General features: G+C 40.5%; 1 protein-coding gene across 14 annotated transcripts in view; it reads right to left on the reverse strand.

Annotated features, from left to right (window-relative positions):
- Ttc13 (tetratricopeptide repeat domain 13) overlaps positions 1-14,649 on the reverse strand; it is a 61,175-nt gene that overhangs the window by 32,403 nt on the left and 14,123 nt on the right. For 8 of the 14 annotated variants that reach the window (XM_063260033.1, XM_013156466.3, XM_063260031.1 and 5 more), the window contains 3 exons: positions 13,883-13,958; positions 10,592-10,662; positions 311-376 (listed from right to left, as the gene is read on the reverse strand). In XM_063260033.1, coding sequence (XP_063116103.1) covers positions 311-376; positions 10,592-10,662; positions 13,883-13,958 — 213 coding nt within the window. Of the gene's footprint in view, positions 1-310; positions 377-3,115; positions 7,055-10,591; positions 10,663-13,882; positions 13,959-14,649 lie in introns of those variants that run through there. The other 6 variants (XM_023566551.2, XM_013156471.3, XM_013156469.3 and 3 more) reach the window with 2 other exon arrangements.

Raw genomic sequence — 14,649 nt, forward strand, 5'->3', positions numbered from 1 at the left:
TTTGTAGAGCTGCATGGCTGTGAGAAAAACTCAAGTTTTACCTCCCGCTGCACTGCCAGTGCCCACCCTGATGTTTACAGTGAAGGCTTCTCAGCAACTGTCAGATCTACATCCCGTTCATCAACACTGACTTCAGGACCCAGGCAGAAACCCCTGTCTGCCAATCGCTACCCTTTGACCTGGGCAACCTCCCCTTGCCCATCCTCATGCGTGCCCCACCAGAGCTAACGAGCAGAAAGCAGATCCGGCAGAAGCCTGGCCGTGTCAGGGCAGGCAGGCATGGGGGCAGTCGTGGCTATTACATACTCACATGTAGTCCCTTCTTTCCATAGGCTATCCCTCGGCCATAAATTGCACTAACCAGATCAGGCTCCTCCTAGTCAGACCAAAACAGAAACACGTCAAAAACCATAAATAAAGCAAAACAAAAAAGTCAGTTTCTGCTTAAAGTGTGTTAATGTCTCAAGTGGCAGCTCTACTTCTTTATGCTACCATCACTCATCCATTGCTCTTTATTCTGCAACCAGAAGAGTCTGCAACCTTAAAGCTCATATGAAACACGTTGAGTTTTGCACTGAAAAAGTAATAAAAGAGAAGGGGCCCAATATTGCTGAGCACAGTGCTAGTTTCTTTCAAGTCTTTATCTTACTCAAATATAATCCTCTCAACAACTCTATGATTGGTACATCAGTGATCATGTCTTAACAGAGAAGATGGAGGCTCTAGGGGTAGAGAGAGGCAAGGAACTCAGCACTGCCTCTTCTCGCTGGTTTCCTCTTCTGTACCCAGGAAATCTTTCACAGACCATAAATCCTTCAGGACAATCTGAAAGAGTAGGAACTCCTCAGTGCCACTGCCACAGGAACACAAACAGCAGGCTCCACAATCTTCTGGAGACGGAGCCAATCCTTCCTCTCGTGTGGGTGAGAATTAAAGATTGGACTCTTGCGCCTGATTCCTGTTTCTTCCCTTACTTTCTAACAAGCCCATGGACAAAGCACCTGTTGTCCCTGGTCATTCAGCCTTTGTACAGAGGTTAGTGACATGAACCATCCTTTCTGCTGAGAAGACAAGACACCGCCAATCCATACTCAGCCTCTGCAATTCTCCACTCTTTTCTAAATCCTTTGTAAGAAGGCCATGGTAACACTTTTGACACTGCGAAAAAGTTGCTCAGAGTATCACTGGATTGGGCCCTCGGGGGAACAATACACTGCTCTATTTTAAATGTGAGGTGGAATATGTTTATATTGTAAAAAAAGGGAAAAAGTACATCAGATATAATGATAATAAATAAATTTTAAAAATAGGACAGGTGCCACACAATTATAAACTTTTTTATAAAGCTACTTTCATAAAATGATAAACATCTATATCCAGTAGCAAACCAGCTCCTCAATAGCCACAATCCAGACAGCAGATGGGCCCATGGCCTGTGAAACATTACAAAACTCTAACCAAATGATTCCAGCTTTCTAGCTTCTCCCGGAGCCTCAGAAGATCCAACAAGGATGGGCCTTCTCACATAGCAAAAACAAACAGTGAGAGCCAATTATAGTAGCCCCCATGACACCAGGTGCCACCCACCACTGCTATAACTTGTCCACTCTATCCCATCCACTTGTTTAGTTTACAGTCTTCACACCATTCTGGGTTTGTGATCTGCAAACTCACTGTGCTCACTGTTACTGGCTAGTGGGAAACGGACAAGCTATGGACATACAGAGGCATGCAGGGCTATACCCACACCTGTGAGTAATACAGGTGACTGTGTGGGCTGCTATGCACGCAAAATACTAAGGGGCTGGGGATTTAGCTCAGTGGCATAAGCACCTGTCTTGCAAGCAGGCAGTCGTGAGTTCGATCCCCGGTACCGATAAAAATGACAAAGAAAAAAAAAAAAAACACACAACAAAATACTAGCAGTGATTTTGTCTGGGTCGGGCAGCATTACCAGATATAGTCCCATCATTTTTAATATATTATTATGTTCTTTTAATTGCTTAAAACAAACCTATATTCATTCACTGGTAGTCAGAAAAACAGATGGTTCAAGTAATACATATTTCCTTATAGAAAACCCTGAAGATGAAGAAAAGCATGAAAAAGAAAATGAAAGATACCTAATGCTCCCGCCCCAACCCGAGGAGATAACCACATGAACACCTAGCTGTCCTCACAGCTTCAAGAAAGGCAGAGTGGTGGTTGGCAGGGACATGGGTGAGGAGAGAGGGAGTGAGCAGGACAAAACTCACCACTGGAAGACTTAAAGGAAAACCTCCTTCCTGGCCCTCTGTAGCAACTCCTCCTGCGGACAGAACTGCCAACAGAGCAGGCCTTGGCCCACAGAGTACTGCCTCTTTCGTGACATTGCAGATTCTATGGTTTAAACTATATTACCCAGGCAGCTCTTTAATGAGAAAAAGGTTTATTTCAGGTGACCAAAACATGAATTGGAAAAGAGTACAAATAGGTGTGTGACTAGCATTTCCATACAGCTTTAGCCAGGCTGATTGCTGGGCATCATCCTAACCTCCCTAAACCACCCCCTCCTGAGAGGTCTGCATCACCCTCCTATACCTTAGGAAAGGCCCTATCTTAGTCCTGCACCTACCACTGGTTCTTGTAACTGCCTTATCATCCTCCTGTTCTTCCCTTCCATGTTCCAGGTCAGGACTACGAGGCATCGCCAACACTGAGGTCTGGATGTCAAGCCCCTGACTGACATCTTTCAGTGGTTCTCAACACCTCCAACAGGGATGTTCAAATGTCATGCTTTTACTCCAGACCAACCACACTGAAATACATTTTACATTGCAGAGCCATACACACAAACACATGTTTATAACACACACACACATACACACACACACACACACACACACACACACACACACACACACACACATACACACACGAAGATGCCATGCCACACTTGTCCTTGCTACTTATATACCATATAATGTGTTATTTCCTAGCCCAGTAGGTTTCAATTTTTAAAAAGTACTAGTTGAGGCCTCAAGGTGTAGCTCAGTGGTAAACAGCAGGAACCCACAACTCTTCAAGGTAATATCACGATACCTTGCAGAAACTACAGATCATTTCCTGGACTTACCATTCAGCCTTGCCTTCACACTCTCTCAACTCATCCTTCATGCTTGAGGAACTGAAACAGTTTAACAGGTCCCTATCCAACATGCTTCACCAGTTTACTGCACTGACCATACTCTCCCCTCTGTCCATATCCACTGTGATAAGAAACCCTTCTGTCCTAATACCACCTCACCTGACTTCTCTGAGAGACTAAGGTGCTTTCTCCTCCATTCCCCAGCCTGCTGTATGGATTTCATTCAGCAAACACTTATTCAGGGACTACTGTCAGCAAAATCAGGGTTCCTGTGCTACAAATACCATGCAGAGCCACACATTCCTGCTAAGGGTGACAAAGAGTGAACAAAGATCAACAGAGAAAGTAAAGAATTCTAGCCTTCTTGGAACAGCACAGCAAAGAATCACAAATACAAATGTAAAGCCAAGTTCCCAAAATCAGTAAGGTATGCTTTCAGAAGACCTAGATGCAGATGAGTTAGGGGTTTAGGATGGGTTTCCCAAGGAAGAGACAGCAGGGATGTGAGCAGCAGGAGAGGCGGTGGGGAGTGGGGCGTTCCAAGGCCCAGGGAACCAGGGAACACAGCTTCTGTTCTAGGATACAGGGAAAGAACTAGGGAGGGACCAAATGAAGGACCTGTATGCGTAGAGTGCATGTGTGCAATGGTGTGTGTACAGGGTGCGACAGGAACAGGTGTTAGAAGATAAGCCAGGAAACAACCGCTGGGTCATCTTTGCTACAAAGTGATAGTACTTTGGGTGTGGTCTGAGCAGAGGGCAGGGAGCAGATGGACTGGAGATAGGCAAGAAATGCACACAGACCCAGCCTGGTGGCAAAGTAGGTGGCAAATGGGGGTGTGGAGTGTGACTCACATCACCAAGGGGGCCGCTCACTGGGTGCGGTAACTGGGATAGGACTTGTGAGTGTGCAGGCAGCATCGAGGCAACAGGCTTACATGGAGCCCGAGCTGAAGATGCCTCTCAGGAAGTCAAGTCGGTTCATGAAGGTAACTCTCTTACTGCATCACAATTTTTCATTGGCACACTTGTCACCTACAGGAACACAGCATCATCAAGGGCTCCTCTTTTCATCCTTGTTTTGGTGGCACATGCTAAGTCTTAATACGTGGAAGTTATTATTAGCAACTAACACTGACTATATCATAGGCAGGCAGAAAAAGCTTCATGAAGACTAAACGAGATCAGGTCAAAGTTTGTCCTGCTGAGCCTGTTTTTCTTGAAGTGGAAGCAAGCAGGAAGACATGGCTTGAAATAGTGGGGTGCAGTCCACAGAGGAAAGGGCCAAAGGCGGTTTACAACAAGAGCCACATAGTGAGCCTCTGATTACCATAGCTGTAACATTTTTATAACTTTAAAACAATTTAACCTTAAAAAAATAAACAGCCATTCAAAAGTTTACACTACAGTTGCAACATCTGAATATTAGCTGAAACAGCTAAACAGGAACAACTTCTTGAATTTAGTTCCATCACCTTGGCTGAGGGGTTCTCCCCTGAGCCTCCCAAGGTCTGATTCATCAACACAAAGCACTAAATTAGTCTCTGGAGCAGCTGTAAAAGACTCGGGATTAAATCCTTAAATTATTTTTTGAGTATTTTTCTAATAGCACAGAAAGATGTATAATAGTTGTGGCTATTATTATATTTAGACTCTGACATTATGTTCCTAAATTTAAATAATGGATTTTATTACTTTTAAAAATTGATACAACTTTATTCACTTATTATTTTGTCTTCTCACATTTTTTTTTAATTGGTACCAGGGATCAAACTCACAACCACGCACTTGCAAGGCAGGCGCTTATGCCACTGAGCTAAATCCCCAGCCCCTATTTTGTCTATCATTACTTTGATAGACAAGTAAACTTATTTATGGAAAGTAGTAATAAATTGCTGCTTATTTCCTCAAATTGAAAAATGTGAAAAATTTTTTGATGTTGTCTTTTTGAGACACAGTCTTGCCATGCAGTTCAAGGTGGCCTTGAGCTCACTTTGTAGCTCAGGTGGGTTTCAAACTTGCAATGAACCTACTGCCTAAGCCTCTCAAGTGCTGGGATTACAGCTGTGCAACACCACACCCAGCAAAAATACGTTTATTTCTAAAAGCAAATTGGGATTAGAGTATCCATTTTTCCAAGTTTTTGTTTTTTTGGCAGTACAGGGGATCAGGCTGAGGGCCTTGAATATACTGGGGTGTGCTCTACCAATAAACTACATCTTCAGTCCTTTTATTTTTAGTTTAAGACAAAAAGTCACCAAGTTGCTCAGGTTTACTTTCTTTTTTTTTTTTTTTCTTTTTTTTTTTTAAATTTTATTTAAGGAGAAAAGAAAAAAAAAGCAGGGAAAGGGTACAAGTTATACAGATTTACAGAAAAAAAATGAACAGTAGGAAATCACTAGTTAATGGATTACATATTGTCATCTTAGAAATAATTGTTCAAGTCACAAAATTAAAGCTTGTAAAGTGGACATTCCATCAATGATACTGCAAACAGTTCTGTTCATTGATCCAATAAAACTCTGTGATATCATTTTCTATCTTATACACTTAAATATACATGCAGTTATATAGTTTGGAGCACTTTCTTTTCCTCTCTTTTGTACCATGACTATTACACATTTTGGGTTTCATTGCTCCCACGGTTCTTATTACTTTTTTGGATAGGTTTACTTTCTGTATCTGCAAAATCACAAGGGAGAGCCACCTAGATGGAGGTGTTGCAATTCTCAAAGAGTTTAATACATTATTCTCACACTATTACTTTTATACAGAAATTACTTTTAATCTTACAGACACGTATTTTTCTATCAGAAGGCTGGTGTTTTAACAAGAACTGAACAGTCACGGTGCCCAAAGACAAGCCAAAAAAACCAGCATATGAACACTGCAGTGAGGACTGAGTTCTGCCTCACTGGCAGACAAACATTTACTAAAAATTACACAGAGCCATGTTTTCAGTTTTATATGCTGGATCACAAATGGTGGCACATGCCTGTAATCCCAGCACGAGAGGCTGAGGCAGGAGGATAGTTGCAAGTTTGAGACCAGTCTGGGCTATAAAATGAGCTCACAGCCAGCCTGCACTGCATAATGAGACTCTGTTTCAAAAAGCCAAAAAAAAAAAAAAAAAATCAATTTTATATGCTGATGTGAAATAAGCAAAGTTCCCCTATGAATTCAGTTCCACCAGAATCAGGCAAGCTCAAGGTCACCTGATCAAAGGTCATATGCTGCCTAAAACTGCTTAATTACTTCTATTATTAGTTCTGCAAGGAACTGAAGGAGTTCAGAATCTGAGAAGGTTCTACTTTCAAGAACAGTGCTGCTAGATATGTACACGAAACAATTCCCTAAGATGAATTTAACCATTATGCATTACAAACATACATTACTACTACTACAACTACTAACACAACTACTACTACACTACTACTACACCCTCTACTGCTGATGTACTGTCACGCAGGGAAGTGACTTCTAGCACTGGTGTGGGTCCAACTCACCAGATTTTTGATTGGGAGTTTTTACTGAAGACTGACATCATGGGACCTGGTGATGCACTCAGATGGGTGCTCTAGGAACATTTTTTTCCATTATAGAAGCACACAAAAATCATGGGAGTAACCAGTCAAATGAGTATTATGTGACAGCAAGGGTCATGGAAATACCTCAGAGTTTTGTACCCTAATAGTGCAACTGAAGCAAAAGGCAGGTAGGTTATCACCTGACAAGGCCACTCTGGAATTTAAGCAGCCCTCACATGTAAACCTCATATGTAGCCCTCATATGTAGATTAGATAAAATTTCACATATAATCTGATCAAAAGAGATTCTAATAAAATCCAGGCTCCTGTAGTCCCTTTTGTCAGCAGTCGGTGACTGGAGCCATAGATTTCTGCTGCTTCATGCCATAGCTCATGGCTGGCTAAAAAAATAAAAGAAGGTTTGGTAAGTACTAATAAACTTAAGAAAACAAAAATATGTGTGTGGGTAGATATTTGTTTTGCAGATTTGTTAAAGGCATTACCTTAAAAACAGTTTTTACATATCTGGAAGTTCCCAAAGGAACAAGTGACAATAAATTAGCATTAATAATGACAACAGTAATTATCTGGTGATATTCAGTTCAGTTATAGATTGAAGAATAAAAACAACAGAGCTGGTGGGGGAGAGAAAGTAAATAGAATTAAAATACAGATCCTTGTAATGAATGGAAAATAAAAAGGGCTGAGGATGTGGCTCAGTGATACAGCACTTGCCTACCATGTATGAAGTTCTGGGTTTTAGGGGTCCTTTAAATAGAAAGAGAACAGCAGAGTAGAGAAATTAAAGAATGATCTCTTGAGTGAGATTTATGCAAATTACAGCCCATAGTAGACAGTGGATATTGGAAAACTGAAGAAATCAACTGGAACCCTTAAAGAAGGACTATATCAGTTTCAAACATAAAACCTAAAAGAAGTTTTGTCTAGAAAAGGGGACTGAGTTTCTTATAAAGTTTTTTAAAAGAATAGCATCTATCATTGAATCCTGGTGTTTCCTACTTCTTACCACAATCATATAATATAAAGGAAAGATGGCCAGGTGTGGTATTACATGTCTGTAATCCCAGCACTCGGGAGGCTGAGGCAGAAGCACTGTCATGAGTTTGAATCTAACCTAAACTCCATAATGAGTTCAAGGTCAACCTGGATTGCATAGCAGGACCCCGTCCCAAAATCAAAATGAACAAAACTCCCCAAAAGAAAAAGAAAACATTACAAAGTTTTACCAAGCTCTATATAGATATCTCATTCTGGTTCAGCCTACTTTATATGCCACACAAACATGATTTTCCACTCTACCATTGTCTGGACACAGCTGAAAAGTACCCAGAGCATTATCAAGAAAAGCAGCAGGAAAGAGCCAGTTCTCATCCTGCGACACACAGCCTCCCTGTCTTCCCTCCTGCACTTGAACTGTCCACTTCCCCGCTCCTTCCCCTCAGTGTCCCTGATCACCAGCAAAGCAGCCTGACCTTACACTCTACACATTTCCAGGAAAAACCTCCCCAGGTGAAAACAGTCCACCATATCATAGACTAATAAAATGCCATATGGAATTTAAAGATGTTACTATCTTTTCTTTGCTCTCATCAACTTTCTAAATAAAATGTCAAGAGCAACATGTTCTGCAGCTACAAATGGGCAATACAGAGACATAAGATACAGAAATGGTCAAGGGCACTCATAGTACAAAATTATGAAAAATTAAAAATATAGTATGTATACTTATTTTACAAAAAAATGCATACTCTGAGAAAGTAATAAAAATTTAAATGTTACAGTGGCAGAATTAGGACTTTTTTAATTTAATTTTTCTCCTTAACATTGTTATCAAGCACAACATTTTTGAAAAGTTAAGTGAGATGGCAGCATGCCTGCAAGCTGTCGGTTACCCTAAATTAACCAAATCCACTCCTACAAATGTATCTAAGCCTCCCTTCAAACCAGGTCATGGACTCACTGTGTAAAGTCTTACTTACCTTTTATAATATTGCAACACTGAACACAAATACAATTTTAAAATCTATTTGTAATCTACTTTGTAAAGACACTCCTCATTTAACAACCAAGTTACTGTCCTGTGACTAGGTTGCTAACTGAATTGGTCGCTAAATGAGGAACTGTATACAGTAGGTACATTATAATATTCATTACAAAGAAATGGTCAAACGGAACTCCAACTTGGTAACTTTGCTTTTATTTGTATAATTCTTACAAGCAATATTATAATGTATAACAGCATATAGAAGTATGGTACTGTACAGTACAATCAGCAAAAATTAAAATACTGTATAAATAAGATGTACTGTACATTGAGGCTATAAATAAGTTCTAAAAACAAGATGTACAGAACCATACAAAAAAAAAAGATGAGTCACAAATCCAAGTGGCAGTTCATAGGTCTGAATAGTCAAGCAGATAGGTCGTTAAACGAGGAACATCTGTATTTCAAACTCAAGAATATTACATCACATGATCCTTCAAACACAGCTGCTTCATCTAAAGGACCTCAAAGAGTAATAACCAAAAATAATATAGAATTATCAACATAAACCTTTCTCGCTCTCTCTTTTGATGGTACTAGAGCTTGAATCCAAGGCCCTCAGACTGAGCTACATACCCAGCCCTTTATTTTAATGGGGTCTTACTAAGTTGCCCAGGCCACACTCAAACTTTCAATCTTTCTCCCTTAGCTTCCAAAAGTGCTGAGATTACAGGTGTATATCACCATGCCTGGCTTATAATCTTGTTTTTCAAAAAGAAAACAAAAGCAAAACTAAAACCCTCAAAATTAATTTTTTGACGAGTTCTTTTTTTTTTGGTACTGGGGATTGAACTCACGACCTCACGCTTGCCAGGCAGGTGCCTGTGCTGCTAAACTAAATCTTCAGTCCTCAAAATTAATATTTTAAAACTAAGCCCAATTTCTGAGTTATAAGATATCTGTTGGCTCTTACTAGATCAACAATGGCTTGTTTACTAGAATGTACTCTGAGATGACAAAACTTACCGAGTCTTATTATGAGCCAGGCTCTGAGAATTGAGTACTTTACAAAATATTTAAATCCCTGAAGTTTTTTTTTAGATAGTTATTACTGTCTCCATAACCATGGAGGCTAAATAATTTGGTAGCAAGCCAAAGCATAGATTCGACTTGAGTATCTCTAAAGATCTGTGTCTACCTTGTTGTGGGCACAGGGTAGATACACCACCATCAACAAGTGGTTAAGTACCCATAGCAAATTCAGTAGACTCTGATGTGAGACACAAGGCCACCATGACTGCTGCTGCGGGCCTCCTCTGCAGCTCACATGGGCACACACACACACACTTTTCCTTAACTAGCCTCTCCTGCACTGCCATCCTTCCACTGAGGTTTCACAATCACACATCAAGGTGAGAAACAAATTCATGAGTAGAAATTTGGTGTCCATCCTGCAGACACTAGCTATGGTGCCACACACCTATAATCTGAACACCTGGAAGGCTGAGGCAGGAGGACTGCCACAAGTTCAAGGCCAGTATATATACTATATATAGAGACTATATAGAGAGATGCTGTCTCAAAAAGAAAAAAAAAAATCCTCCAGTCCTCCAGACATTCTTCACAAGGAGACAGAATTTCAATTCCAATGTCCACATCTCATGGGCGGTGCCATGGTAGAGAAAAGGGAGGTGAAGCTCCATCTTTACCACCTTGTATTTGAATGCCATTCCTGCTACCTGATAGCTGAAGATGTAGAACACCATCAGGGCCGGGCCTGGCACCAGGGAAGTGCTCAGCTGACACTGATTCCTCTACTTTCCTGTGTGATTCTAAACATACAGGATCATGATGCACATCGGCCAAGCATCAGTACACATTCGGTTGCAATTATAAACTTGAAATTATAATTCTTAATCAAGAAAAAAATTACCTGAAGCATTGTTGAAAAATGCTTTATTGCTTCATCATACAGACCACTGCCAATCAACACATAAGCAATAGCTGTGAAACAAAATACAAAAATATTAAAGCAAAGAATAAAGAGGCTCAGACTAGAACCAGGAACTAAATTCTTTGCTAAATCTCAATCCAAGGACTGGAAGTAGTCAGGCAGAATCAGGAAGTCAACACCACAGCACTGAGTTGCCCACTTCACCACCTGTGACTTGCTAACGGGTCTCCCAGTGCTATCAAGATTTAATTATCAAAGTTATCAATTAAACAAGCCATCTATGAGAAGGACTCACTTTTTGCTGAGCCCATCACTCACTTTCACATCCAACATAACCTTTGTGACGTCTCCTGTCCACATATGAAAACAGCAGGAAAGGTGCTGAGTCCTGGGCATACCACCCGATGCGGTGATTAAGCGAGTGCTAGGAAAAATACCCAGTCGGCACCACAAATCTCAAGGCTGGGAATGCTGGGTTTACTGCCAATTATGTAGCAAGAACAAAAGCATGTTCGAATTAATGTGATGCTTAACTGTGGATAACTCACAATGTGATACAATGACAGTCTTTTTCCTATTTTTCTATTCAAAATACAGTTAAAACACTATTCAAGACTTACAGTAAAGATGATAGTTATTTTTACCTAATTGTTTTGAAAACTGCTATGGTGAAAGGGGAGCCATGACGATCTCTTGAATCAGGGCAACATTCTGATTAACTTGTTCCCACCAGCTTGAACTACAGGTGGAACATGTATGTATGTCTGTCCCATTGGGTAGCATGGGACAGACCCACTGGGTGGTACAAGCTGCCCGATGGGACAGTCATGCATATGTGGCCCTGTCATGAATGTGTTAAACTCTCTCATTCATCAAATAGCTAATAACCTGGAATATTCTGGACTGTACTTCCATAACATTTGCCCTAATTCTTCAATACTACTAAATTTCTAAAAAACATTTTATTCTTCATTCAACATAATGGCTAGTTTGATCATGATTTTGTGAAAACAAAATAGCTTTATTATAATATCCTCTCAATCCATGACCTAGTAGGTATTCAAATACATGGGCAACTACATTTACTGCCCTTTAGAGCTTATATTTCCTAACAGTTAAAAGCAGAAAAATATTAAACACGGCAGAAACACTAAATGCTCAAAGTGCTTTGGAATATCTTTATATGCAACCTAAGAAAAATAAAATTTGAAAAGCTTTAGCATTATGATAACAAAAAGCTTCTGAAGGCACCCTTTAAAATAAATAGGCTATTTTTACCTTGGTTTTTTTGAAAAGATAAATTAAGGTCGAACTGGTGTTTGAAACCTAGGCTTAGATTCCAGCCAGTCATATGATCATGAGGACCTGTCCCTGCTCCTAACTCTGAGGGTCTTGCTTTAAAAGCCTGTGTGTTATGGATTAAGAACTGGTGGTCAACTTAACACCAGATGGATTACATCAGCATGGCACTGAGTGAAGATGCTCCACCTGAGGAAAGTTGCCAGGATAAATAGGTGGAGAAGAAGGGAGGTGTTGAGGGTTGAGGTGTTAATGCATTGTTGTGTGGAGGCATTGTAGGTTCTCCTACGAGTTGTTGTTTGAGCTGTTGGTTCTCATGGAGAAGCTTTGGTCCTCACATCAAGCATTGCTTCCTGGCTCTGGAGGGGAAGACATGTGCCACTTGGTCTCCAGAATCAACTTGTCACGCTGCTTCCTGGCATGTACCTGACTGTGCTTGTCGTCGGAGGAGCTCAGGGCCTCTGTGTCGCTGAGGATGGCTGTGGTGCCTTTCAGGACAGCCCTGGTCTTTGTTGTGAGTGTGACTTCTCGGCTCCAGCGTAGAACCCTCATCCCACCAGCACAGCTCCTTCACCCTGCTAGCATAGACTTTCTGGCTTCTACTGCTGATCTTTGGGCCTTTCCAGCATGGATCCGTAAAAGAGACTGGCGTGAGTCCTTCTTGTGGGCTCTGGACCTCCAGTTGGACTCGTGGGAGGCACTGTCATGAGCTCTGGGTTTTTATCTGGACTCATGTGGGACATTGCTGTGGGATTTAGGTCCTTGACTAAATATTGTATGTCTTTGGTGTTGTGGATAGATTTCCTGCATTTTCCTGTGTTAACTCCCAGTTACCATTATACAAATAATATTATAAACTCCATATCCTGATTCTAACTGTTCTCTGCACAACCCCTAACTACAACACTGTGGAACATTTTCTTAATTTTAGGGGAAAAATTCTGTGATTTAAGAACATAATCCAAATCTCTATAGCCTGGCCAAATTTCACAAAAAAAAAAAAAAAAAATCAGATGTCTTTCAAGAAAAATTGCAGAAAAGGCCCTACACCAGCTAAGGCCCTATGCTCCCCTAGGGTGTACTGGAATACTCATGTCACATACCAGGCTCTTGATAGTTATTAATAAATGCATACAGACTGAACAGAATCCAAGGATTTCAGAAAAGACCAAGTCTGAAGCTCTAAAGGGAAACTAATTCTCAAAATTTCCTAAACGAATGTCACCAAGAAGTGATTAGCACTTTCAAAATAGCTCTCAGTTGTCTGCAAAGGAAATACAAGACAGTTCAGTCTGAACCTAAAACAGGGACACCCACGGTAAAGATAAAGAATTATGCTTAAATTAAGTGATGAAAAGTTCCCACCAGCACTTGGTATAGCCTGGCCCATGTGGCACTGCCTGCCTTGGATTTCTTCTGCTCCACTCCCTTGAGTATAAGCCCACTGGTGATGGAGGGTACATCCAGGGTATATCTGAGTGGGCATAGCCTACTTCACACATCATGGACAAACCAGACCCTGATGCTCATTTACAGACTTGAGTGAATTTGATTTTCCTGTACCATGAGCTTAGATCCAAGAATCACAACCCAGGGACAGGAATAACATAAACCTGGCTATTCTGTCTGTCACAGAAGACAAGACTGGAGATGTGCTGCTCTGAGATTCAATCCAGCTTTCTGTTCTTTACTATGCACATTTGCTGAGAGCATACAAGTAACCTTCTAAGGAATGGAAACAGCTTAAGAGCTCATTACCATACTTATTAATTTCCATGGAAACACAGGACTGGAATAGTCCCTACATTCTTAAAATGATGTAATCCACAGAACTTCAGTATAGCTGAATATCCCATGCAATCTTAGCCAAGAGTGACAAGCCCTCTCTCTGAGATCTCCCTCTCTTTTGCCTGCCTTCCTATTTTGCATCTAATCATAAATTCCAGAAACATTCCCAGATTCAGGTCTTACCTAACTCTTCATTTGTGCTGTCATTATCAGTGGCAAATGGAAATCTCTTTTGTTCTGCAATAGACTTGGCCTGGCTCTGGGGGATAAAACAAACAAACAAATTTTAGCTCATAACAAATGAAGGAAAAGTTGAATGAAAAATCTGTGTTTAAAAAAATTAAAGATACATTTGATTTAAATGGAAACAAAGAAGTAAATGCTCTAAGTCCTACCAATCACATATTTCAAGAGCACAGTCCAATGTGAGTGGTTTGCTTCCTCCCCTTATCACATTTCTGTTTTCAAGAGAAAGCATCTCTGTGCTTCTGTAGGGATTTATCTTGTCAGCTGCTTTCAATTATGTTACACAGACCACATTCTAGCATTCAATACTCAAATGTGGCTTGAACATGTCCTAAACCCTAAAAGCATTACAGAAACAACAGCTACACGCTGAACAGCAAGGATAACATAAAGAACAGATATGACTAAAAAAAAGACATTTCTGAATAACAAACAATGTGCACCAAGTGATGAACATAATCATTCTGTTTAATATAGCAGACTGGAGAGCTGAACAAAAACATAAACTAGGGGAAAGTAAAGTAAATAGTTGGTTTGATAACTGGGATACTTTTACATGCGGTATTTGTCCACCAACAAAGAGATATTTCTAGTATGTTTCGGAGACACATCAGGTTTGATAATATGAACATCTACCATTTCACCACAATTGTCAACAGAAAGTTATGATGTACTTAGCCTATGGATGCTCATTAGAATTATAA

The sequence above is a fragment of the Cavia porcellus genome, unplaced genomic scaffold (assembly GCF_034190915.1).
Source record: "Cavia porcellus strain 051 isolate PalLab524CR breed Dunkin Hartley unplaced genomic scaffold, mCavPor4.1 scaffold_13, whole genome shotgun sequence".
In the NCBI taxonomy this organism is placed as follows: domain Eukaryota; kingdom Metazoa; phylum Chordata; class Mammalia; order Rodentia; family Caviidae; genus Cavia; species Cavia porcellus.